Source organism: Dacryopinax primogenitus (assembly GCF_000292625.1).
Source record: "Dacryopinax primogenitus strain DJM-731 SS1 chromosome Unknown DACRYscaffold_22, whole genome shotgun sequence".
In the NCBI taxonomy this organism is placed as follows: Eukaryota; Fungi; Basidiomycota; class Dacrymycetes; order Dacrymycetales; family Dacrymycetaceae; genus Dacryopinax; species Dacryopinax primogenitus.
In genome coordinates this window covers 72108-95396 of record NW_024467219.1, presented here as the reverse complement: position 1 = coordinate 95396, position 23289 = coordinate 72108, and the positions used below count along the sequence as shown (strand labels likewise).

At 53.1% G+C, this 23289-nt stretch overlaps 9 protein-coding genes and 1 non-coding gene across 10 annotated transcripts; 5 read left to right on the top strand and 5 right to left on the bottom strand.

Annotated features, from left to right (window-relative positions):
• Nucleotides 1-118: 118 nt before the first annotated feature.
• DACRYDRAFT_24926 (cleft lip and palate transmembrane 1) lies at nt 119-2631 on the top strand. Its single transcript, XM_040773920.1, has 10 exons — nt 119-278; nt 329-603; nt 648-768; nt 814-914; nt 962-1243; nt 1293-1388; nt 1435-1692; nt 1746-2012; nt 2067-2258; nt 2381-2631. Exons 1-10 carry the CDS (start codon nt 164-166, stop codon nt 2564-2566), a joined length of 1893 nt encoding a protein of 630 aa, XP_040624412.1. The 5' UTR covers nt 119-163; the 3' UTR covers nt 2567-2631.
• A 296-nt stretch (nt 2632-2927) lies between these two features.
• On the bottom strand, nt 2928-4082 carry DACRYDRAFT_24925 (alpha/beta-hydrolase). Its single transcript, XM_040773919.1, has one exon. The coding sequence runs from the start codon at nt 3949-3951 to the stop codon at nt 3082-3084; it is 870 nt and encodes a 289-aa protein (XP_040624411.1). The 5' UTR covers nt 3952-4082; the 3' UTR covers nt 2928-3081.
• A 1881-nt stretch (nt 4083-5963) lies between these two features.
• On the bottom strand, nt 5964-7620 carry DACRYDRAFT_24924 (uncharacterized protein). Its single transcript, XM_040773918.1, has 4 exons — nt 7470-7620; nt 7259-7416; nt 7087-7206; nt 5964-7039 (listed from the first exon to the last, which is right to left on the bottom strand). The coding sequence occupies exons 1-4, from the start codon at nt 7546-7548 to the stop codon at nt 6356-6358; spliced, it is 1041 nt and encodes a 346-aa protein (XP_040624410.1). The 5' UTR covers nt 7549-7620; the 3' UTR covers nt 5964-6355.
• A 1762-nt stretch (nt 7621-9382) lies between these two features.
• DACRYDRAFT_119208 (uncharacterized protein) lies at nt 9383-12499 on the top strand (the record flags this gene model as incomplete). Its single annotated transcript, XM_040770742.1, has 8 exons — nt 9383-10105; nt 10613-10660; nt 10712-10855; nt 11806-11865; nt 11920-11992; nt 12046-12207; nt 12264-12305; nt 12359-12499. The coding sequence occupies 5 exons, from the start codon at nt 9383-9385 to the stop codon at nt 11920-11922; spliced, it is 978 nt and encodes a 325-aa protein (XP_040624409.1). The 3' UTR covers nt 11923-11992; nt 12046-12207; nt 12264-12305; nt 12359-12499.
• Nucleotides 10343-10426, top strand: DACRYDRAFT_t56. Its single transcript has one exon. It is a non-coding gene; the product is annotated as a tRNA-Val (tRNA).
• Nucleotides 12500-12602: 103 nt separating the features above from the next.
• DACRYDRAFT_119207 (uncharacterized protein) lies at nt 12603-13451 on the top strand. Its single transcript, XM_040770741.1, has 6 exons — nt 12603-12713; nt 12767-12854; nt 12904-12992; nt 13055-13086; nt 13146-13351; nt 13408-13451. The coding sequence occupies exons 2-5, from the start codon at nt 12795-12797 to the stop codon at nt 13163-13165; spliced, it is 201 nt and encodes a 66-aa protein (XP_040624408.1). The 5' UTR covers nt 12603-12713; nt 12767-12794; the 3' UTR covers nt 13166-13351; nt 13408-13451.
• A 1578-nt stretch (nt 13452-15029) lies between these two features.
• Nucleotides 15030-15631, bottom strand: DACRYDRAFT_29360 (uncharacterized protein; the record flags this gene model as incomplete). Its single annotated transcript, XM_040774314.1, has 3 exons — nt 15030-15168; nt 15216-15546; nt 15592-15631. Coding segments are annotated over 3 exons (510 nt in total), but the record flags the coding sequence as incomplete, so codon positions are not given.
• Nucleotides 15632-17414: 1783 nt separating this feature from the next.
• Nucleotides 17415-18004, bottom strand: DACRYDRAFT_111555 (uncharacterized protein; the record flags this gene model as incomplete). Its single annotated transcript, XM_040769260.1, has 2 exons — nt 17415-17806; nt 17884-18004. The coding sequence occupies 2 exons, from the start codon at nt 18002-18004 to the stop codon at nt 17415-17417; spliced, it is 513 nt and encodes a 170-aa protein (XP_040624406.1).
• A 1019-nt stretch (nt 18005-19023) lies between these two features.
• DACRYDRAFT_119206 (uncharacterized protein) lies at nt 19024-20833 on the bottom strand (the record flags this gene model as incomplete). The annotated part of the gene is made up of 2 exons (XM_040770740.1): nt 19024-20580; nt 20633-20833. 2 exons carry the CDS (start codon nt 20831-20833, stop codon nt 19162-19164), a joined length of 1620 nt encoding a protein of 539 aa, XP_040624405.1. The 3' UTR covers nt 19024-19161.
• Nucleotides 20834-21437: 604 nt separating this feature from the next.
• On the top strand, nt 21438-23282 carry DACRYDRAFT_71785 (uncharacterized protein). Its single transcript, XM_040775954.1, has 10 exons — nt 21438-21665; nt 21775-21789; nt 21837-21922; nt 21974-22125; nt 22173-22499; nt 22553-22608; nt 22657-22753; nt 22802-23007; nt 23065-23126; nt 23182-23282. The coding sequence occupies exons 1-10, from the start codon at nt 21444-21446 to the stop codon at nt 23216-23218; spliced, it is 1260 nt and encodes a 419-aa protein (XP_040624647.1). The 5' UTR covers nt 21438-21443; the 3' UTR covers nt 23219-23282.
• Nucleotides 23283-23289: the final 7 nt, after the last annotated feature.

The window sequence follows — 23289 nt, the reverse complement described above, 5'->3', positions numbered from 1 at the left end:
AACGCGACTCAATTGCATATACTCACACGCACGTGCCTGTCCCACGTGATCCCATCTTCAGAGTACGCAATCCCTGAGGAACATTTCCTTCCACGTCCTTCGACATCTCCTCGTCGTCGTCGTCGTCGTCCTTCTCCTCCTCCTCACTCTCGTCTTATCCACCATGTCCGCTGCACGTCCTGCTGCAGCCCCGGCGGGGGGACAGCAAGAAGAGGGCGGTTCAAGCATGTGGAGGATGATCATGAACGCCGCTCTCGTATACTTTGCTTCCCAAGCTGGTGCGCCGCATGCATTTACTGCTCCATCATCTACTAACATAGTGGTGTAGTAATGGGCTTCCTGGGGTTTAACAAGCCCCCTACACCCCCAGCACCAGCAGACGGCGCCCCTCCCTCCCCGACAGCAAACGCCAGTATAATCCCCGCCAAGCCTCTCTGGCCCCTCGGCACAGAGCTCGACCTACACATGCAGCTCAGCACCGACCCGGAGGACTTTTACCTCCATACGGGGGTTGATGCGGGCTTGCCTTCCTGGGACTGGCAGGTGAAGTGGGGTGAGTGGAAGTGGGAACGGGAGTGGGAGGGAACGATCAGGATCCCCCAGGTATGTGTGTTTGCGTGAGGATGGGGCAGCGCTGATGGACGCAGAGCGTGCAACATAATGCCTCGCTGTACCTGGATATATACGTTCTTCCCACTGAAGCGCACGCTTCCCCCGACCCTAGCTCAGCGGCGTATGATAAGGAGAAAGTGTATCATTTCCGCAAGAGTGGGTGCTTTCGTCCCTTGTGCGAGCGTAGCTGATCAGGCGCAGTGTTAACGCGCTACTACCCGAAGCGCAAGGTTCGAAAGGAGCATAATCTGCTGCACGCCGACGAAGAGAAAGAAGAGCCAGAGCAGGAAGAAGAAGTCGACGTGAGTCTCCCCACGCCCATGCCACGGCGCTTTGCTGACCCCAGCAGCCCAAATCGCAGATCATCGTTCCCTACTGGCACCCGAACCTCACCCTCGCCCTCATCTCCGAAACCCCAGATGTGCAACCCCGAGGGCTCCCGCCCGCCCTGGCGCCGTATGTCAACCTCGCGCCCTGGACGCTCGACCCGGAGAAGAACGTGCGCAGTTTGTTCTACCCCATTGTTTATCCGAACGACTTCTGGCTGCTGAAAGAGCATATGACGGAGGTGAATAGTACTACTCCTGAGCTGCCGCTGAAGATTACCCTCAACCCGATGGGGTGGATGAAGGTCCGTTGATCGTCTTATTCCAGGAGCGGCAGGGCTGACAAAGGTGCAGTTCCAGATTTATGCCAGTGTAGGGTTTGGATTTGACCAGCAGAGCAAGACTGCCGGTTCAGGCGGGGCAGAGATAGAGGAGATAAAGCGCATGCTGGTCCGTTCTTCGTTCTTCCTCGCCCATACCCGCTAACGCTAAGCAGATCGAGACCAACCCCATCCTGCTCATCACGACCGTTATCGTCTCCCTCCTGCATACGCTATTCGAGTTCCTGGCATTTAAGAGCGACATTTCCCATTGGAGGAAGAAGGACGAGCTCACGGGCGTCTCTGTTCGCACGATCGTCACCAACTGTGTAGTGCAGCTCATCATCTTGCTATACTTGGTCGACAACTCTGTCGAGACGAGCTGGATGATCCTGGGCAGTCAGGGCATCGGCCTGCTGATAGAGGCGTGGAAGGTGCGTGCGCTCAGATCATATGGAGCTGTGGAACGTTCCTCACCCTTAGGCAGATAACGAAAGCAGTCGACATCACCCTCGTCCCCTCTCCCGCAGGCAAGCTCCTCCCCTACCAGCTGCAGATAACAGACAAGCACGTCCTCTCGGAAGACGAGCGCAAAACGCAGGAATACGATGCCCTTGCCTTCCGCTACGTGTCCTACTTTGCAGTTCCCTTGCTTGTGGGCTACGCGGCGTATAGCCTGATGTACGAGAGTCATCGTGGCTGGTACAGCTTTGTCATCACCACGCTGACGAGCTTTGTCTACATGTTTGGATTTGTGCGTCCCCTCCCCCTCCCCTCCCAAAAGCCCTCCGCTAACTCACGCGGACAGGTCCAACTCATCCCCCAACTGATCATAAACTACAAGCTCAAGTCCGTCGCGCACATGCCGATGAAAGCGATGATCTACAAGACCCTAGGCACGGTCGTGGACGACTTTTTCGCGTTTTGTATCAAGATGCCGTGGTTGCATCGGTTGGCGTGCTTTAGGGACGATGTGGTGTTTTTGGTATTTTTGTACCAGGTGAGCGATGCCGCGCCTGCGCCCGTGCCCGCGCCCTTTTCTCCCGTCTTGCTCCCTGCTTTTTCTCGTTCTGTTCTATTGATCGTGGCATGCGGGCGGAGGCTGACGATGACGATAATTAGCGATGGATCTACCGCGTCGATCCTAAGCGAGCGAACGAATATGGTCAACTGACCGTCGAAGGCGTACAAGACGACAAGAAAGAGCTGACGGAGGATGTAAAGCTGCTTCGTGCTGCCGAGAAGAAGGAAAAAGAGGAGGAAGTGGAGAGGGAAGGGGAGATGCAGGAGCCGAAGAAGACGAGGTAATCTAGCGTACGCACTGTGTCTTGTCCTCCTGTTGGGTTATTGTGCCGGTATATATCCAGTTCGAGGTCGATGTGCCATGCATCCTGTGCAGCCTATCCCACTGTGTCGTGTACGTCAAGTAGGGTTTTGTCCAGAAGCTGTCATACGAAGCGAGATGGTATGATGATTAGAGGGTTCTTGTTAGTTCTTTCGTGGTACTGATTCAGCTTCTGCCATCCTCCGACTTCTCCACCATGTGTCCCAGCACATGGGCAGTATTCCAGAACGGCCCTCGATTCCGGCGAGGTTTTTTGTTAGCACTGGACAGCCCGTGCAATACCCCACGGGGTTGTCCCCACTACTCGCCGGCGAATGGGAAATGGATGGGAATCGTGTATATGCAGGTATGTACGATGGGACATTATGCCTTTACAAGCTTGTACAGAGAGATCGAGTGATCACAGACGATAGACAGTAGGAAGTAGACAATAGACAGTACGAGTCGAAAGAGAACAAAGAGTACGCCCGGGGTGCGCCTAGCACACCTGGTCTGCAAACTCCACAAGCCTATCGACAAACTCCTGCTGGTTCTCGAGGAACGGCGCGTGCCCAGCGCCTTTCACCTCGCGCACCATAAGCCTCTTCCAGTGTTGCCTTAGCACCTTGAGCACTTCCTCCTGGACAACGATCTTATCCTTCTCTCCGATGATGAACAGCGCTGGGAGTCCTTCTGCCCCGGCGCGGAAGAGCAAGCTCGGGTCCTGCTTCCGCATGAGGACGTTCAGCCTCGCTGCCGGTGACTGGGTAAACGTCGCTCCGACCATAGACATGCGCATCTGGTAGCTGACAAGCTCCGGGCGTTCAAAGCACCCGTCGACAAAGTCGAGGGATGCCCTTGCCTGGGTCGCTGCATCCGGAGCGAGAAGGCCACCAACACACTGGTTCAGGAAGGCGCTCCGCATCGGTTCGGAACCGACCATGCTTGGGACGCCAGCGATGTAGACGAACCCGGAGACAGCGGAGGGCCCGAGGTGGGCGATGATGTCGCTCGAGATTGTGCCTGCTACTGACCACCCGGCCCAGAGCGGGCGGCGGAGGTTGAACGTCCTGCAGAGGGAGAGGAAGTCGGCTGCATACTGCTTCGGTTCGTACGCGGCTGGGGACTCGGGTTGGCCTGAACGGGCATGTCCGCGCGGGTCGTATCGGACAAGATAGTATTTCTCCAACAGCTTCTCGTTTGTGAATAGGGGATCGAAGACGGCTGCGCTCAGTGCGAAGCCAGGGACGAAGACGATGGCTGGCTTGCGTGCGTCACCGGTTGCTTCTGCGTAGATGACAGTGCCGTCTGCAGAGGGGAAAGTTTTGGTGATGGTTGGGTAGGTGCGTTTGGTAGACTTGCCGAACATTGTAGACGGTGATGGTGATGGTGGTGGTGAAGGGGAAGGGGAAACCTTTTGATTGTGTGGAGGTAGAAGAATGCGCAGATACTTATAGAACGGCAGACAAGCCAGGGCAGGCGATCGAGAGTTGATCGAGATTTGATCGGGAGGGATCGAGGGGATGCTAAGTGACTGGTATGCTCATCTCACTCAACTAGCCGTCTAATATACCCTAAGACACGCCAGCAAGACACCCTTCATTGTCTCACTTTCCATATCAGGACGTGGAAGGGAAGTGACAGAGGCTGGCCTTTTGATTCAGCTTCTTCATTCAGTGAGACACAGTAGAACATCACGACAGAACCCTGTGCACGTGTTACCATATGCATAGGACAATGGCCCGGTCACTGGGCACAGGGTTCGAGCCATTGTATGCCTTCTATCTACATTCTGTACACGCTCAGTCCTTGCTCACCACAGAATACAGTGCACAAAGGCCTTTCGGTTACCGAGTTCATCCCTATCTTCTCCAGACCAGCAAACCGCTGTTCGAAGCTCATGCCAGGCGCACTATGGCCTCGCGATCGCCTTGCCTCTCGTTCGTTTCGATAGCATCAGGCCAGTATACAGCAAGACAGGACAATGGCGCGCTCTTGCATCTGCATCTGCACTTCTGCGAACGATCGTTGAACCTGAGGCCTTGGTTACTTACCCTGCTACGCTACTAACTCCTTCAATCATGCAGACACCGACATCTGATCCGGAATTCATCCTGTCTATTGTCTGCTCTCCTTTGTCCACCTCGGTCTCTGTGTCTGTGCATGCGCTCTATATGCTCTCACTGTCCATTCATGCCTGATCAACACAAGCTCGTCCCTCGGCTACCGGGAGGCGCGGTACCTGACGAAGCCCAATACCAAGCACCAACAATGAACTGTCAACAACTCGACAATAAATGCATCATAATGTACGCAACAAACTCGTCTCCCGGCGGTCGTCCTCGGTTGCCGTCGGTTGTTGTCAGCTTAGAGAGGGGTCAGGCACCCCATCTACAACATATTCGCCTCAGTCACTGTCAATCCGAGTTGTTACATACGCTACTCAACACCGGCGTATCATATTCGTCCCAACAATACAGCAAGAAGTTTAGCCCACCTGGAGAAATTCAGCGCACCTGCCAGCATCGTTCCCGCTGTCGCTGCCATTCTTCCGGTATGTGTCGTCTACGTGGGCCGGTCAGCTCGAAGGCTGCACAGTCGACCGAGGACTTTTGAAGCACGCAGGGCAAGCGCGCGGATCTCTCTCCTCACCTGACAAAGCTAAACTCCAAGCGGCAGGGTTGCTGGTACCTCTTGCATTTACCTGCCAGACCCCAACCACTTGGGCTTATCACCCGGTGTTCCCGGACAGCACGACCGCCCAGTCCATACTGGAGGTATTGTATAGCGTGTCATCCTGTTCCTAAGCCAAACACACGTACGTACTCCTCCGCACCCCGCGTAAACTCCTAAGTCCGGTTGTGTATTCCCTCCAGCCCCTATCTCCCGAAGCTCCCGAAGCTCAACCGGGCCCAAACAATAACAAAAGCGTAATGTACACAAATACATACACCATATCGCATATCGTATAACAGGAAATAAAAGGGTTCCCGAGCTAAGCTAGATAAGGACGTAATCGATCTACATCTGCGAAGTTCTGCTCCCGTATCGGATCGGATCGTTTACCATGTGCACCGAGAGTTAGGGTTTAGGTTCATGAGCTTGGCCATTCCGGATTGTACGAGTCTGCCAGCGTCGACGTCCTGTTCCAGGGTTCCAGAGTTCGGGTTCTGCCCATTGTCCTGGGATGCATGAGGGAAGGGGAAGTGGGGAGAACGATCGTTGTACTAATCGGGTTGGACTCGCCTTTCTGGGAGGTTTTTGTTCGGTGGAATGGGACAGAGAGTCGAGAGTCTGTCAGGGAGTTCATGCCCCACGTCCTGAGTACGGGAAGGCAAGGAATGGTGCACAGTGCACCAAGGGAACAGCGCAATGGGTGTCCATGAACCAAATGCCATTCGAATCCTGCAGACATCTGTCTGCCTTTTCTACATACACCGGGCTCGCCCCCCCAAGCCTAACCAACCCAACCCGGCGTCCACCAGTCCTAGTCCTAATTGCTACTTACTTGCTTGAATGATAACAAAGAATTGCGAAGCCAACAAAACAACAGAGGAAGTCAGGCAAGAGAAATCAACAGCAGAGGCAGCGGTATTAACGAATGCGGTATGCGTAGCCGTGAGCGGAGAGTCGAGAGAACCCGCTAGAGCGAGGGAGATTATACTGTCACAAGTGCGCGCGTATGCGCACAGATCGACCGCGGAGCAGTGCTCGTCGAGAGCCCGGCGGGTGGGAAGACAAGGGAGGTACGACGATGAGCGGATCGGATCGGCTTATGCTTGCCACTCGCCGTCCACCGAGTACTCAGACCCCTTCTTACTGCCGTACTCCTCGATCGAGCGGCCATCGATCATATCCCGGTGGGTCTCGATATGAGTGAGGATGTGCGGCGGCTCTGCGGGCGTGCGTGCGCGGGACTTGCGGCTGAAGCTAAACACGGGCGACTTCTTCCCACCAAAGACCGAGGTGAGCATCTGCTGTTCCCGATCGCGTTGCTCCCGCTTCGTTGCGGAGCGGACGATGATGAGCATGGGAGAGATGGCCATAATCTGCGCGAGCATGCCGTACAAGGCCCAGAGGACGTTGTTCTGCGTCTGCCAGAGGCCGAGGAAGACCGCCTGGGTGATGGCCATGAGCGCACCAGACTCGACGACCACTTCGACCACGGAGACGTATTTCCTGCTGTTGGATTCAGGCAAACCAGCGAGGGAGGTGTGCATCAGCCAGAAGATACGGAAGGTGATGAGCGCGGTGGTCGTGACGTTGGTGATCAAGGACATGCTGAAGAGCGCACTACCGCACTGGAGGATGAACTCGAGGCCGATCGTCTGAGGTAGCTGTAGCTCAGCCATCTTAACGAGCGCGATGATGGCGGCGACGACGGAGCCGGTGATGGAGAAAAGGGCAGGAATCACGATCCAGAAGTTGCGGTCCCAGATGAGGTAGCAGCGGTATGCCTGGCATCACGTGAGCGGAGAAAGGTATGTTGAGTCAAATCACTTACGAGAAGAAGATCTGCAGCAGCGTTGACGCAAATGAAAGAGCCCTCGCTGGCCAGCCATAGCGGGGCGTTCTCCATCATCAGGAACATGTCCGAGCCACCGGGTGCGCCGCCGTTGTCAACCTGTGGAGGCGGTATTGAGAAGCTGCGTTTCGGTCAAAGAAGAACAACCTACGAAAGCCTGTACGCATCGCCGTATAGCAATTCCTATGTGAATCGTACATCCTGCCCACATTATGAGGGCAGAGCCGATCATAATATAGTTGACATTGGGCGTTGACCGCCTTACTGTCAGGGCATGGAGGGCATGGGCGAGGAGGTTGCAGAGCATGCCTAGAGACGGTGAGCCATGCTCGCATACTTTATTTCTCAGCACTGCGACCTACCATAGAGGATGGCTTCAAGGAGCGAGCCGACCAGGTAGGCCCGGCCAATGTCGATGACAGTAGTAGCAGCGTCAGACATGTCTGTTGCAAGTGCTGTTCAGGGCGGGTGGCCAAATACCTGGGAGGGGTGTGGGGAATAGGGGGGGAGCACGAGGCGGAGGCGAGGCTGGGGGGAGAGCAGTGATGGTCCCAGCTGGAAACGGACGGGCATATAAGTACATGAGCCAGGAGGAGAAGCACGGATCAATGTGTCGCACGATGTTGAAGAGACGCTTCGCCATAGAATGTCCTCGTGAGGCGATCAGGCATTCTAGCAGACTCTTTCACAACGAAGGCTAAGCCCAGACACTTTGCAGATGGCAACGCCAGGGGGAGGTGGAGAGAGCTCAAGCAAGCAAGCGGGTTCTCGAATACGGAAACTGGGCCCGCACAAGGTAGTCTATCTATTGACCAAGCCATTTGGGGAACGTATCCTCTGAGCAGACGCAGTACAATGGCACGAACCCTCTTGAGGAATAGCAACACTCATTTCGAGAGGGAAAGCAGAAATTCAAGAGTGAGTATGATACGCGGACATTACGGTGTGAGCAAGGGCGCACAGGGACGCTTCTCAGGCGCTTGCCATTGGGAGAAGCACGTGCACCTGCCTCCGTTCACGAGGCTTCTGTCCATTGTCCTCTCCAGCTCACCATAGAAAAGTACATTAGGACAATGGCACGGAAGCGCTTTCAATTGACAATGGCGCATTCCTCCGTTCACTCTCGGATGTCCTATGGTCCCCGAGACCGCCGTGATGAGACCGGCAAAGACGGTCCATTCCAGTCATGTCGAGCCCCCTTCGGACCGGCACGGTGACCCATTTACATCACAAACACTCTCAGCTTTGGTATGTGGGGCTGAACACCCTCTCTTCGTCCTTGTAGAGCTGCCCATTGAGCCGGGCGCTTGGTCATGAACTGGCATTGCTCTGAGTGCTATATCCGGTGCGTAAGCATCTCTCTTCCTTCCCCTTCCGGACTGGCTGACAACACCGCGGGACAAGCAGCGCAGACGGCGAATGTTTATAAAACTGAGGTCGTTTTCTCGCGCACAGTTGTCTACCTTTCCGACTTCGTCGTATCGAAGCAGAATGTGGCGTCATTTTTCATTGTCGAGTTGTTGGAGGTTGCACAAGTTGGCGAAGAGGAGAGGTAAGCTGTGGGTAATTGCACTCTGTTGCGCTGCAACACCTGCGACCTGCTTTCGTGCATCATCTTGGCGTATAACCGGGCGTAATACACGCACTCTACCTCATCTGCAGTTTCCATCGAACGTGACAACGACGGGAGTCTTCGTGCAATCTACGTCTATCTATCGTGCAATCGAACAGCCAAACCAGCTGCTGGGTTTCCTCCGGAAAACTCTGCTACTCCTGTTCTCCCGTGAGTCACCCCGTTGTCGTCCGTAAACGATCAACGGCTTCCTCTGCGGCTACCATCGGACGACCACATACTCGGGACAATGGGATCGGGCGAAGCGCAGTGTTACGAAAAAGCGCCGCCGCGCGGCGTTTCAGGAACCCCCCGACAGGCGCTTTCATGGAACGCTTCTCGCTTCTGCCGATCTAAACAAAGGCCAAATGCCATAATATCACGTGCTCAGTTGGTCGTGCGCCCAGGCCTACACGCATACCCTCGCGTTAGTGTCGTAACGCCGCTCGATCCCCTTCACCTACACAACGTACGTGCTGTACAGCTGTGCTGAGCGCTCAGCTCCAGGTTCTGACCATGACGACGCACATAAGTACTTGTAGGCGTATGCGTACGGACGACGTCGTCAACAAGCTTGAGGGCCTGAGCGGCAAGTGAGGTATGCACCGGTGGGGTTATAACATGTATAGTCCGGGGTAGGAGAACGAATAACAATTAAGCATGATGCATCGAAGGAGATCGTCAACACGCAAGACGTCGAGTACACGATCATCCGAGAGCTCCACATCCAGGACTCCGTCTCCACGAACGACCTTCAAGCGAGCTCGACTCTGCCAATCCGACGCATCCAGCTCAGGCACACCCTCTCCCTCCTCCCACAAGCACCTTCGTACCTTGCCTGACGTGCCACGATGGATGCACGACAAGATCGTCCACGCGCTACCTCGCCTCACCACCTTCGAACGCGCAGAGATGCTCGCGACGCTGCATATCTCGCTGGACTGGACGCGCGCTTCTGCCCTGGCCGGCTGGGTGAATCTCGAGGGAGTGAAGTTGCCAGGACATGTAGTGCGTCGATTGTGGACGAGGGTCATACTTCCCAGAGCTGAGCAGAGTACTGAGTCCTCGAGTGATACTTGGGTAGACCACCCTTACGTCCCATCACGCGACACGCAAGATGATGATCATATACTCCGGAAAGAGCTTCCAAGTCTCATCCCCTGGTTGTCGCTCGACTCTCTTCTCCCCATCGTCCAGCTTGTGGAATCCCACCTACCGCAGCTCGCCGCCCTCCGTGAGACCGCGAACGAGGAATACGAGCTGGACGTCGACGCTTGGCCGGAGGAACTGGTGCGTAGGGTGTGGGATCTGGTAGAGCCGGTGGTGAGGGAGAGGTTGAGAGGGGAGTATGCGGCGTTGTTGTTTGCTGAACTAGAGGCGGAGGGTGTATGAAGATGGAAGTCGCGGGACAGAAAATGAGCCGCTGCGGGAGGCGTTGACCGCGCGCCCCTTACCAAACTTATCAAGCAAAGGATGCTGCAAATGCCACTGCACAATGTTGAGTATTCACATATCCTGATTGTGAAGTTAAAAAGAGACGATTCAGTCGCAATCACCTCTTGTCATGCTATGCTATACGGGGATAGTTGGTCTTGTAGTCACAAGCCATCAGCGGTGTAATAAGGCACCTTGGCGCAGTTGGCTAGCGCATCTGTCTAACACCCTAGTGGCCACAGAAGGTCTTGAGTTCGAGCCTCAAAGGTGTCATGCGAAACATTCTTTTTGATGTGCTTCGGTTTCTTCTTCCCTCCCTTCGAGCCCACTTCGATCCATTTATATTACAAGTGGTTCTCCTGTTTTGGTGGATAATTCGGCGGTACAGGCAATGGATCTTGACTAATGCGGAAGGGAGTTTACACCAACGTCCCCCTCTAACATGATCTCTCTACACAGTCTACATCATCTATCAAGATTCATAACTACACAGAGCCTGGAAGCCCCGTGAGTTCCTTCTCCAGCTTCTTGCACCTTCTAGCTGATGATTGGATTAAGCAAGCAGGTCAAGCAGGTCAAGGACAGATCACCTTCGACTGTTATGAGCACTACGACATCTCTTTCTCTCTGGACAAAGATATTATCCCCACACGCCATATCCACAATGTCTTCCCCGCGCATTATGACCTCTACTTAGACGACGTATGTCTCGAACCTGCGCCATCATGAAGGTCATGTCAGTAATGGTCGAGCGCCAGCACACCTGAGGTGCTCTCTGAACGTCTTCATGTGACTTGTCATACATGTCGCCAAACATCACGGTACTATGATGGCGGTAATCCAAAGTATACCGAAAGCCGCACATCGACCAGCCGGGAGGGTATGTAGGCGTAAATCGATCAAGAATGACCTCACCGCCGCACTTACTGGGATGTTTATCGTAAGGTTGTCAGTACGTCTCCTTCCTGCTTCCTATTTCCGCTTCTCGTGCATACACTGACTTTCGTTTGCAGAGACCCCATCGAAGTCCCCTCTCGCACCGCCGGCGTCTCTGTAACTCGCACACCACTGGCAAGAGCAAACACGATCGTCTCTGCCACCTACCCTCCGACCCCAGATGCCGCCCGTTGTGTCGAATTGGACAGCTATTACTCCGTACACACTACGCCTCGCTCGATGAGCTCTCAACGTCCCTGAGTGGGAAGGTGGATGCCCAAACAGATTCACCAGTCCAGAGATATGAAACTGGTCGACCCTCAGCTCGCCGCATCTGGCCTTCCCGCTCCTCCGCCTCGTATCCATACATCGCCTCACAAATTGCATATTCTCCTGCCTATCGACAACGCCCTGGTCAACTCTCCTGTTATGGTCGAGCCGTGGTGTAAAGTGAGCAGCGCGGGGACATCTCACCACGTATAGGTACGCCGGATGGGGCTGTGGTAATGAATGATGAGGTACGTGGTCCATTCCAGGGTTTCCGCGCTCACTCTTTCTCGCACGCCCAGATCGACCGAATCGGCAACAGTGACGAACGGCGCCTTGTACCAACCCTCGTCCGACCGAATATCACGATCACTCGAGTTCGGCTCGGGCACGCCATTCCTCATGCTCAGAAGTCTACAACAAGGTGTTGACTTGGCGCACTTGACTAGAACGGGTGTGCGCACACCGGAGGGCTTGGTGCATGGATGGAGGTCAATTGGATACTTTTAGTGCGTGTATGTTTGTGCTTGTGTTGGCGGGTTGATACTGATGTCACGTAGCAGTAGAAGGGCTCGGCGTCATCAGTTCCAACCGGCATCCGGCCGAATATCAAAATCGTCTTTAAGCTCAACTCGGGTGCGCCATTTTCTCTCTCATTCTCCCATTCCCTTTCGCTGACCGTGCTTTAGGAACGAACTGTAAGCTACGGGAAATGCCGAAATCCTTTATTCAGCCGCATTCGTCATAGGCGGAGAGGTCTGTACAACAAGGAGGACACTGTTGTCGAGCGTGTGTGCGTCCACTAGAGAAATCGCGTGTCTGGACGGACAAGGGGCAATTGGATACATTTGGTGTGTGTTTGCTTGGGCTTACCTTGCGTTTTTGCGGTGACTCTGATGCGGTGTAGGAAAGGAGTGGCTCGAAATCATTATCAGTTCTCGGATTCAAAAGGTGTGTCATTCTTCAGCACATAAAACAGAGTACTGATCGTAACGTTGTCCAGCATTCAACTCTTCCTCTCAGTATTAGATGTTTTCATCAACAAGGGATGTTTAATCCGATACGTAACGGGCTCGACTTAACGGGGTTTCCTCCCACTAGGCTACCTCATTCCCCTGCCTGGCTTCCGGTCTCTTGCTTCGCCAAAATCTCTACCCACCAGAGGACGCCAATCTCTTCAAGTTCGACGAACAAGAACTCCGGAAAGTGAAGGGGGGGGAGGGCATCGTCCGCAAGGGGTAGAACTGGGAGTAAGACAGTCCAAACGACTTCAGGCACCATTCCACCGGGGAAAATCTGGAGACGTACGGCGATCATAACACCTTCTGCGCGGCGTCTCCTAGCGGGTTATATGATGGTGCGTGTCTTTGTACCGAATTGAATACAGAGGTACTAAATCAATCTCGGTAGACATCCACCACGAATGTTATAGGGTACCATGACCCCCCTGCCTCTGTGCATTTCGTCCTCGTGCTCGGTGTCGCCCCTCATTGCTTGCGTACGTCGCTGGCCCCGCTTCTGTCACAATCCACTGAACCCTCTCACAGGAAACTAGATGGGGACTTTCATCGTGCTCCAGATCCTTCTGGCCGTCCTCCCGAGCCCGCTTCTGGACGTGTAGGACGACAAGAAAGAGGTGAGTATCATCGTGATCTACTCTTGCCTCGATGTTGAGTTTTGTAATGGGTTCCGTTGCAGGCAGGTATATCACCCGCAGCAATGCGATTCATGTGCGTCTTCATTAGTTTGGGTGTGTGGCAGGGGCAATATGCTGACCAAACCTCGTTAGATTTTCTGAATCATCGCTAATCTCACCGGCTTATCTTCCGACATTGGCATCGACGTATTTCCCCCCGAGGTATTTCGCACGTTGCGAGCGACGATAGAACGAGTCGGCCACACAAGCTGGTCATTCTGCTTTCTTTATGCGTCCTGTATAGAGGTTTGGATTATCCTCTCCAAGCGTTGTTTGCTCTTTTGCCACGTCTTAACATGGTATTATACACCAACCCTTCCTCAGAATGTCGCAGTACCACTGACGTGCATTATAGGATCTCTGTTTTCCTTTCCGTCCTCTCCATAACGTACTTCCGACATTTCTGTCGCTTCAATTTCAACCGTCGCCCGAGCAAATGCCTCCCGCATACCTCGGGCTTGATTGCCTGAGAATTACAAAAGCGTTAGCGCATGCCCAAATACATGCGCATATACGATGTATACGCCTAGCTGTAGGCCATCCTCAGCACAGTATGAATCTACTACACCTGCGGCTGAAAACTCAGTGGCGCGATCACAGGTCTTGAGCTCAAGCCTCCAAGGTGTCACGAGAAGCATTCATTTGCATGACTTTGCTTCAGACCACCGTCTATTCCGAGCCAGCTCCGCTCTAGCTGATATGGATATTGTGTAGATCATTATGCCGTATCAGAGGCGCCGAGGCCAACACTAATGCGATGCGTGATAGCTGTGAAAGGAAGGAACTTACTCTCCACAATAATCTGTTAGGCCAGTCGTTTTCTGTCAACACAACAATCAGTGTTTCAGAAACCGCCAACAAGTGTAGCTTCTTATCATGCTATTGTTGTATGATCCCGATAATCAAACAATAATCCACATCAGGCAATTTCGGGGCTGTTCGCCTTCACCGCCAGCGTTTGAGGCGGAGGGGCAGTCCACAGACGAGCGCAAAATCCGAATTGAACGCTATTGGCCTTGGGAGCAAGGGATATCGCTCCTATTCGACGAAGACGTTGGTGGGCCGTGCACGAGGGGTGCGAGGATAGGAGAATCAGATATCTAGTGCCCTGGGTCAAGACTATCTGATCACCGTATCATGTACCTTTGTTGCCATTCTTGCTATCTGGATCAGACACTTTGTTGCTAGAGCTCTGCTTTCAAAGAAATGAACATGATCTTGGACCAAAGTACTGTGAAGACCAGGAGCAGCGGTTCTCGTTCTGTTCTGGATGAGCAATCTGAAGATTAGGAACAGAATCGGACCGAGAGGACTTACCGCCGGGAGTCTGTAAGATCGGACTGTTTCGAACGGGATTTGACATCAAACAATGACAGAAGGTAAACAAACCCGAGTGTCCAATGATCAGACAATTAGACTCCTCAGCTGGAAAAACGTTCCTTGGTCGATTAGTCTCGCTCAGGTTGTTGGATCCGGATACTGGCTCAGGCTGACAGCGCACGGGAATGACTAGACGACGAGATGACATTATACGAGCTATACCGTAACCGGTGCTCGCACCGGACAGGAGACAAAGGATTAATGCATAGTACACGACAGCGTCCGGGAAAGTACGGGCGCTTGAGCACATCGACCACGTAAACGAGAAAGGAGAAGTATACAACAGGAACCGCGCGAGCTGGTACGTGGGTAGCCAGGTGCTGCAGAAGAGGGAAAGGAAACACAGGAAGGAGAAAAAGGGGAAAGGGAAAGGGAAAGGGAAAGGAAAAGGGAAGAGAAAACGAAGCTATTGACACAACAGGCCGGGGATCGGTAGTATCAGATGGGTAGGGTACGTGCTGGTGGGATATGATACATCGCAGGCGGGTGTCGCCGGCTTCAGACTGCAGGAGATGGCATGCCAGGAGGGGGAGGATGCGGAGGTTACATGATCCAGCACCCGCCCTCCTTCCCCTTCTCGGGAGTCAGGGTGTATGTGCGCTCGACATCCTCGAGCAGCATGTCGAAGACTTTGGAGACGTTGAGGTTCGAGCAGGCGGAGGTCTCGATCCACGATGCGTGGATCTCTTTGGCTAGGGCTTGCCCTTCTTGGGGTGTCACTTGACGTGTGGCTAGTCTGGAAACGGTCAGTCGCGAGCTCGAACTGACGAGGGTGTGACGTACTTCTGCTCGACCAAGTCCTGCTTCTGGCCGACTATGACGCACGGTACCTCAGCCCTCTCGCCGTAATACGCCATGATCTTGTCATGCAGTCCGCGTATCATTTCGAAGCTCGGGCGGCTCGCGACGCTGTACACGAGGACAAACCCGTGCACGCCAATCGCATAGCGCGAAGCGAGCATGCTGTACTCGTCCTGCCCTGCAGTGTCGACGATCTCCAGCAAATAAGGGTGGGAGTGATACTGCAGGGGTGCGTGGAAGGTGGACTCGATGGTGGGGTAGTACTTGGGCAGGAAATGGTGCTCGACGTATTGGACCACTAGGGCGGATTTGCCTGCGACGCGTCAGACGGGAAGGGAGACGCGAGGGAAAGACGTACCGACTTGCCTGCTCCCCAGTACGCATATTCTGCGCTTCCTCGTTGTGCCCGTTGGGGAGAGGGGCTCCGGGTCGAGGGTAGGGGGAGGAAGGGGAGGCAGAGAACTAAGGTTTATAGACCTTGGAGGAAGGGTAGGCATGGGCATGGGGGGAGAGCGGGGAGTTGGGAAGAGTGCGGGTGAGCCAGGCATGATGTTGGTTGTGTGGAGAGATGCTATGATAGAGAGGTAGAATGGAAGGGGTGTTATATGCAGCCTTCCGTGTTTGTTGAGGCTACGAAGGGGCTTGCGAACGTTGACGCTGTGACAGAGCTGCGTCTGCCAGGCTATATGCGCGCGTTAAGCTCTGAGCGGAGTTGAGCCCTGCACCTGTGTGTATACAAATGGCAAAAGCCGAGCGATAAGAGAACTGCAGCGACAGAATTTGATGCAGGCTCAGCGTCGTACGTTCTCTTTATTGCGTCGTGTGGGTGCCTCGAGGCGACGAAAAAAGCGGTTGGAGACGGCGGTCCCGATTGAGATTAGCCAATGAGGGCGGCGGTGCCACAGTGATAGGGGTTGCCCGTCGCCGCCGGAAATAACGCGGGGGCTGCCACTAATATTGGCCAGACGTTGAACGCGTCGAGCGGTGTTAATTGCGCTAGTCGAGCTTGAGCTTGAGCTTGCTCGGGGGGTGGACGTTGTTCGATGAAAGCTTGTATGGATGTGGACGTCGAGGAGGAGATATATGCACTTCTGTGTTCTCAGCCTCAACTGTAATTATCCCACAGCCGTCCGTTCTTCCATCCATTCCTCGAGTGACCGGTAAAATCCGCTGTCATTCTCCCATATTTTTTTACTTCAACAACACTGCATTTAACCGGGAGTGTTCTCTCACATGTTCCATCACATTGATCAATATTTCTTATTCCCGCACTTTCTGCCTGATAATCAACATACATTCTAGTATATATCAGTGCATGTGCCTGCACTGGCCCCTTCCTCTCCTTCTTCCCGTGTTTTTATTACTCAGGTACATCCTCAAGAAATACATTCTATCCCTGACATCGGCATCGCCCTAAAGTCAGCGGAGACCGCGCGCCCTCCGAGATGGCAATACACACCGTACTGCAGTGCCTCCTCCTATCACTCTGGCCTTGTTATTCTGCACAACAGATACATGCCCCTTGCAGCAAAGGGGTCGATAAGATCACACTGACACGCAATATACCCAATCATCCGTCCCCTACTCTCCCAGCGGGTATACATACGTCTAATTCCTCCACCAACAAGTACAGCCCATTTAGGCACAATCATCAGCGGTTGACCATCACTCGGCATCTCCCGACCGTCCTCATCCGTTCAATCCCTGCACAAACATATTGTGCAGGGTTGTAATACGAAAGGGAAACGTTATCCCACCCCGTGCGATCGGCACAACCCCTTGCGACGCCCCCACCCGGTAACGACCGTCTCAGTGGGAGGACGCGTGGTGCGGGGTCGCACGTGTCCAAATAGGGGCGAGCGAACCCCTCTGGCCACACGCAGCACACACCACTTCATTCCCGCAAATTGCAGATAATCTCTACGCCAACAAGTTCTTTTTTCTGTCGTGAAGCATGTGCTCTGACAGGTTGTTATCTCTCGTAAGGGAAGGCCGATGACTGGATCTAGACCCGCCTGACTTGTTTGTCGGTGCCGAGTGACGTGGAAAATAGGAGCTTCGTCCTCTTTCCCTTGCCCAGGTGCGATGCCACCCACTAAACAACCCACTAACGACCCCCAGCTCCTAACGATAATTCCGCATCTTCGATCCGTCCTATTGTCGATCACAATTCAACGCTCTCTACTGGTTCTCACCAACAAGCCCGAGACATCCTCCTGCCGGCAGGACGGCCGATCCTCGGTGCAGGACTCCTCGGCTCTCCACGTAAATATCGCAGCGGCCAAGAGCGACTTTCGCCGTTTCCCGCTTGGGTGACATTTTGCGCGAAAAGGGATTTACCACCTGGACGGGCGTGGGAACCTTTGTCCCCGCATGTCGGCTCGCCGCGGAGATGAGGTCGGCGAAAACGACGCGGGAGGTTTGTCTGCTACGAACATCCATGTCTGTTGGCCCGTCGAGTAATTTCTCGGGGAAGACGACGTGCATGTGCGACCTAGGTTCTTGTGAAGGATCGATGGCCTTTGTCCGTGGATTCCCTTCATCCGAGAACATCACTTTCGTCAAGATGATATCTTTCAGTCGCGGTGGTTCCGTAAGTTAGTTAGAAGGCGACATCTTTGTTGGCTGCAAACCGTCTTGACAAGCGGACGGATACGCTCGCCTAGAACGACGACATCATCGTCATTCCCCACATTGCGTCTCACGCCCAAACACTTCTCAATATCACGACGCCACTCCTCCAGCACGCTACACTTCCAAACCCTCGGCATCCTCTGCACGCTTCCGATGTTCTCCCACTTTGCCCACTATCCGACCTGAACCCAACGCCCGATGTGCTTGATATACCTATCATCCGAGATTTGACCCGACATGCCCGATTGCCGCCCATTCTGCTTAGTGCTCACGCTGGACCCGTGTGGCTTCCGGCGTAGCGGTACCGCGGAAAATCCTTGGTTTGATGAGCGAGGTTGAGTTTGCGCTGGCATAGGGTGAAGGGGGTGCGCGCGGTCAGGGGGGGGAGAAAGTGCCCCGGTGAGTCGCCCGAACGCGTGCGTTCTTGACGCGCTCAGAACCACATGTTTGCTTGCCCTTAAGCTTTGGCCCGTTCCCTCCCCAGGTCCGTATCAAGCTCAGCCTCAGCGTCCAGCCGGGCCTTAGAGTCAAGCCGGGCCTCAGCGTATACCCCACTCCGTCTGTGCAGACTTGTGTGTTCCTGATTCTCTTGAAGCAGACTGGTGTTCTGTAGTAAGGCATGGAGTGTGATTCTTAGGAAATAATACATTTTAGTGACTTTCGTGAGTAAGGGAGTCACGTGGTAAAACGGCAAATGGGAGTCACGTGGTAAAATGGCAAATGGAACACGAGTGCTTCTGCACCCTAACAGTCGGCAAAAGAAAGTAAGAAGTAAAGGGTTTAGGTAGTGCCATGGGCAGCTTGTCTGAGAGAAATGAAGTGGGGTTTACACCATGCAAGAACCCTACCCCTGTTTCTGACCCTAACCCTAACCCACCCGATCCAGGAAAATCGAAATCCGGACTTGTGAGTCACACATTGCCGAATGAGCTGCTTGAAGAATTCCCAGACTTCAAATGCTTCTCCAGGAAAAGGTGATTGACATGTGAATATAGTTGTTGAGAAAATGAAATTGTTGATGATCGATCCCTGTTCGTGTACTACAGGTCGAGGAAAAAAAACTTGACGAGGGTGACTGACTTCAGAGAATGATTTGAGTGGCTATTTTCTTTTCTTTTTTCTTTTCTTGTTTTCTTTTTATTTGATTTTTTTTCCTCGTTTTGTTTCTGTGTATTGTTGCGGGTCCATTGTTCGTGCTGTTTCGTGGGTGACGCACGCTAAGGCCGCGTGATGTGACGCTTTGGGCGGGAAAAAAGCGCTTTGGGACAGAAGTGCTGCTTTCGCACATGCCACGTCAATAATCTTCTTCTTCCGCCTCGCCCAGTTCGTCGGACCGGGGCCAGCCGGAACCATTAGCCATACGCCGATTAAACAGTGCGCAGAATCTCTTCAATGCCGGGTCGCAATTGTCGTTTTCTTCCCCCTCAGTCTTCATGTGTACATTAGGCCACATGGATGCTATGAAGTGGCAAGCCTGCTCTTGCGCTTTTCCTTTAGGTGGGGCGACAGAGATACACTCGAGCTCGAAAGATCTCATAACAAGAGCCGGGAGAAATCCGAGGTTTTCTGGCGCTGTACTGGTGCTGGGATCGGAAGCGCTGCTGGCGCCAATTGGTGTGGTTGAGGTTGAAAACGGTAACGTGAGGTCCACGCCGATGAATAGGCTCTTAAGCTGCCTGCAGCTCTTTGCCAGGGGAAGGAGGCCCCGCAGGGTAAACGAGGGGCGATGTGGATTAGGGACGCCTCGTTGGAATGCAAATGTACGCATCCGAATATCAAGACACTCCAGAGACGCCCATGCCCCTGGAAACCGCAGGAGATGCGTGTCATCCAGTTGGGCAGGCATATATCCAATCGCTACACGCGCGCAGGTCAGGTGAAAGTTACGCAGCTTGAGCAACATGTACAGCGGGTCGAAGCTGATTAAAGCAGGAGACCAGGCAGACTGCGCAGGTGGTGCCTCCATTTCAAAATGTTGGAGACCCGAAAACCGCTCAGCGATGAGCATCAAGATGTCGTTCATTTGATCCAGATGTACGTCGATCGTTATATGGGGGAGTGCCAAGGCGCGAAGGGAAGGAAAATGAACCGTCTGAAGTATTAGCAAAAGAAGCGTTGCCGAGCCTGATACATTGAGATATTTGAGGGACGGTATTCGAGCCGTAAAATCACTGGTCGGTAGCCCGTCGGTGCTGGTAACGCAGACCTTAAGTCGCTCGAGGTGTTCCCAACTTCCCATTAGTGACAGTGCGTCGAGCGGAACCGCAAAGCGAAGATCAACCTCCTCTATGCAAGACAGTCGGTGGACATACGTTGGCAGGTGTTTTGGGAGAAACTGGAGGAGACCGTCCGGAATATCGAGGGTGAGAGATTTGAGGCCAGGGGCTTTCGTCGGCAAATATTCCAGCAGTTGCGAAAGGTAATGCACTGAATTATTTCGTTCGCCAGAAGTATCTCGCATTCCCTGCCATTGTATCACAAAGCTTAGCTTTTCAAGGCAGGGCGGGATGAGTTCGATCAACCACTGGACAAGAAGCGGGCCGTTAGTCGTCATTGTTATTTCTCGGAGATTTGGCGGTCGCAGACTGGTGCTAAGTTGCAGCTCGGTTTGAAACAGAAAGAATGCCGAGCGTAGCACATCTGAGTCTTCATTATAGCTAGTGATTTTCTTCACGTAGTGCGCATAACGTGACAAGGCCAGCGTGGTGCCAAGCTGAGATGGCTGATCAGCAACGGTAAACCTCCGGCGAACTGCGCAAACATACCGTTGCATCTCGTATAGAGACAATATCCTGAAGGATCAACTCGGCCAGAGGCTCTATGCAAGGCAGGTCTTCCCAAAGTCGGGGCAATACGACGTCCCTAAAACGCGCGCATGTAAGAGCAACAGCATGGAGTGTATCCAGTTCATCAATGTGTTCGCAAATCAGACAGCAGACTTCGGGTATAGTCAAAGCGCGGTGCATGGTATATTCGATGAAATGGCGCCTTTGAAGCGGCTTATGGCGGTTCGATACCAAGTTATGACTGGACAATGGCGCAAGTTTGGTAGCATTAACCTTGGCGCATCGGGCACATGGCAGCTGTCAGAAAAACCGATGGGCGATGGCAGAGATCTGGGCCTAACAACCACGTGTCCAGGATATTCCAAAGGAAAACCCCGCGCGGGGTTCTTTCATCCTCCGCTCATTGCGACTCATTGTATCTTGTTGACAATGACGACGCACAAGCCTACAATATTACTTTGTCTAAACCAATCGTTTGTATTGAAGATGCCTCGCTGGCGTACAGCCTCGCGCTATGCGATATCGGATAAAGTCACTTTCCTTTTGGAATTATGCATATGACTTCTGGTGCTTCTCACGGACAGGACCGGCCATTGTCGAATAGGATGTCTTACCGACCCTCCGGACTCTTCATCCTCGTTCTTCTTCTTCGATGCTGGATTGATTCGAATGTTGTCCGAGAAGTCGGAAACCCTTCCAAAGTGCCGTATCCACATATGCGATGATCAACTTGAAGGGCTATAAGAGGCCAGCTAGTGATCAGTTCTCATCGCTGGTACCATACCTCAACATGCGCGCTATCTATTTACTTTCTGGTCTTCTCGCTTGTGCAGCACTGATCTCGGCGGCTCCTACCAAGCGCTGGGTGCCTGCTGGATTCGCTACGACAAATCGTGAATCCTTCGAGGTCGATGGTCGGCCGTTCAATTATGTTGGCACCAACTCTTACGTATGTGGTTGCACACTCCTGATATCGGTCTGTCTGAACTGTCTAATACTGGTTGCCGTTGTTGTTGACGTAATATGACGTTGACCTCACGTTCCACAATATGGCACTCAGTGGATACAAGGTGCTCTCAAAGCTCACGCCTCGGAGCCACAGCATTGACAAATGCTACTAGGTTTTGCGTACCTGGGTATTACAGCAGGTTTTCCTTCACAGCACAGCGATGACCTTGTGTAGGGTTTCAACGCGATCAACCAGTCCGAACTGGCTGGTGCAATGGAATCCATTTTGACCTACTGTCAACTCTGGAACGGCCCAAATTAGTATGTCTTGTATCCTTGATCTCCTGCGTAATGACCTCGACATTACCAAAGCACTGTCAACTACGGACCTCAAGGGTTGGAGCGTTTGGATAATATTGTCAGCAAGGCTGAGCTGTATGGAATTAAGTTGATCACCAACAACTGGGTCGGATATGGCGGGTCCGATCTGTATGTGCAATGGATGGCAGACGCCAGCAGCCCACGTAGAGTACTCCTTCATCCGCAAGATAGCTCTAATGTTGAATGACAGATGATACTTTCTACACCGACCCAACCATCATAGCTGCATACCAAGAATACGTCAACATCATGGTTCAGCGCTACAGGAATTCCCCTGCTATCTTCTCTTGGGAGTTGATGAACGAGGCTCGCTGTTCTAGCGACAGCCTTCCAGCGAGCGCCAGCTGCACTCCAGCAACATTGACCTCATGGTACAAACAGCAGAGCGATTACGTGCGCAGTCTAGATCCTTATCATATGATGTCTACCGGTGGTGAGGGACAGTTCGACTGGTCCACTCCAGAATATTATTGGTATGACGGGCAGTACGTACCCGACTACAACTACGACGGGGAAGGTTTGGAAATACTGTCATTTGTGTCTGAGACATGCTAATCTGTGCACTTGCAGCTGGGGAATCTTTCGATGACGTAATCGCACTTCCCAATATTGACTTCGGGGTTTATGTAAGTTCTTTCCTCATGAAAAATTCCCCTGAGTTAACACTTGTTCAGCACATGTATCCCGAGACGTGGTACCCGCAGTTCTTCACGTATGCCAATTGGAGCTACGAAGATTGGGGCGCGACTTGGATCACCCAGCATGCGACTGGTATGTGTCTCTCTTGGCGGTATCGAACTCTATTTCAACCACTTTCAGCTGCCCACGCCGTCGGGAAGCCAATTGTCCTGGAGGAATTCGGCTCTCCAGAGAACTCGAACAAGACTGCTTGGTATCCGACCTGGGTGCAAACGGCTGTGAACACAAATCACGCGGGAATAATGCCCTGGCAATTCGGTCAACTTGGGCTTACCGAGGACGGTGGATATCGCACGATCAAATATCAGGATCAGATCTTTCGCGGCGTACGCATGTCTTTGCTACGGTAAGAAGAAGTGTGACGCTGATTGTACCCTTCGAAGGCTTCACCTAACGACACCTATACATTCTACAAGAATGAGACAATGCTGTGGAGTTTGTTTTCGTGAGCCTTCTTGCCATCATAGTTGTAAACTTTGTTATTGAACTGTGGAACACAGGGAGACAGCGGCCCTGTACAACTCTAGGGATCATTAAATGCCGTTTGTGTCAGCCGTTTGCGGTGATGTTCGGAGTTGGATAATAATATCATGACATTTTTCCGGACC

Excerpts from the sequence above, each read along its gene's own strand:
- DACRYDRAFT_24926 (XM_040773920.1), top strand. The coding sequence starts at position 164 with ATGTCCGCTGCACGTCCTGCTGCAGCCCCGGCGGGGGGACAGCAAGAA. Across the intron at positions 1,389-1,434 it reads AGGAGATAAAGCGCATGCTG|ATCGAGACCAACCCCATCCT; the intron begins GTCCGTTCTTCG and ends AACGCTAAGCAG. Across the intron at positions 2,259-2,380 it reads TTTTGGTATTTTTGTACCAG|CGATGGATCTACCGCGTCGA; the intron begins GTGAGCGATGCC and ends GACGATAATTAG.
- DACRYDRAFT_24925 (XM_040773919.1), bottom strand. The coding sequence starts at position 3,951 with ATGTTCGGCAAGTCTACCAAACGCACCTACCCAACCATCACCAAAACT.
- DACRYDRAFT_24924 (XM_040773918.1), bottom strand. The coding sequence starts at position 7,548 with ATGTCTGACGCTGCTACTACTGTCATCGACATTGGCCGGGCCTACCTG. Across the intron at positions 7,207-7,258 it reads GGCGATGCGTACAGGCTTTC|GTTGACAACGGCGGCGCACC; the intron begins GTAGGTTGTTCT and ends CCGCCTCCACAG. Across the intron at positions 7,040-7,086 it reads CTGCTGCAGATCTTCTTCTC|GCATACCGCTGCTACCTCAT; the intron begins GTAAGTGATTTG and ends ACGTGATGCCAG.
- DACRYDRAFT_119207 (XM_040770741.1), top strand. The coding sequence starts at position 12,795 with ATGACCCCCCTGCCTCTGTGCATTTCGTCCTCGTGCTCGGTGTCGCCC. Across the intron at positions 12,855-12,903 it reads TGTCGCCCCTCATTGCTTGC|GAAACTAGATGGGGACTTTC; the intron begins GTACGTCGCTGG and ends ACCCTCTCACAG. Across the intron at positions 13,087-13,145 it reads CCCGCAGCAATGCGATTCAT|ATTTTCTGAATCATCGCTAA; the intron begins GTGCGTCTTCAT and ends AAACCTCGTTAG.
- DACRYDRAFT_71785 (XM_040775954.1), top strand. The coding sequence starts at position 21,444 with ATGCGCGCTATCTATTTACTTTCTGGTCTTCTCGCTTGTGCAGCACTG. Across the intron at positions 22,126-22,172 it reads GGCAGACGCCAGCAGCCCAC|ATGATACTTTCTACACCGAC; the intron begins GTAGAGTACTCC and ends GTTGAATGACAG. Across the intron at positions 22,609-22,656 it reads ATATTGACTTCGGGGTTTAT|CACATGTATCCCGAGACGTG; the intron begins GTAAGTTCTTTC and ends ACACTTGTTCAG.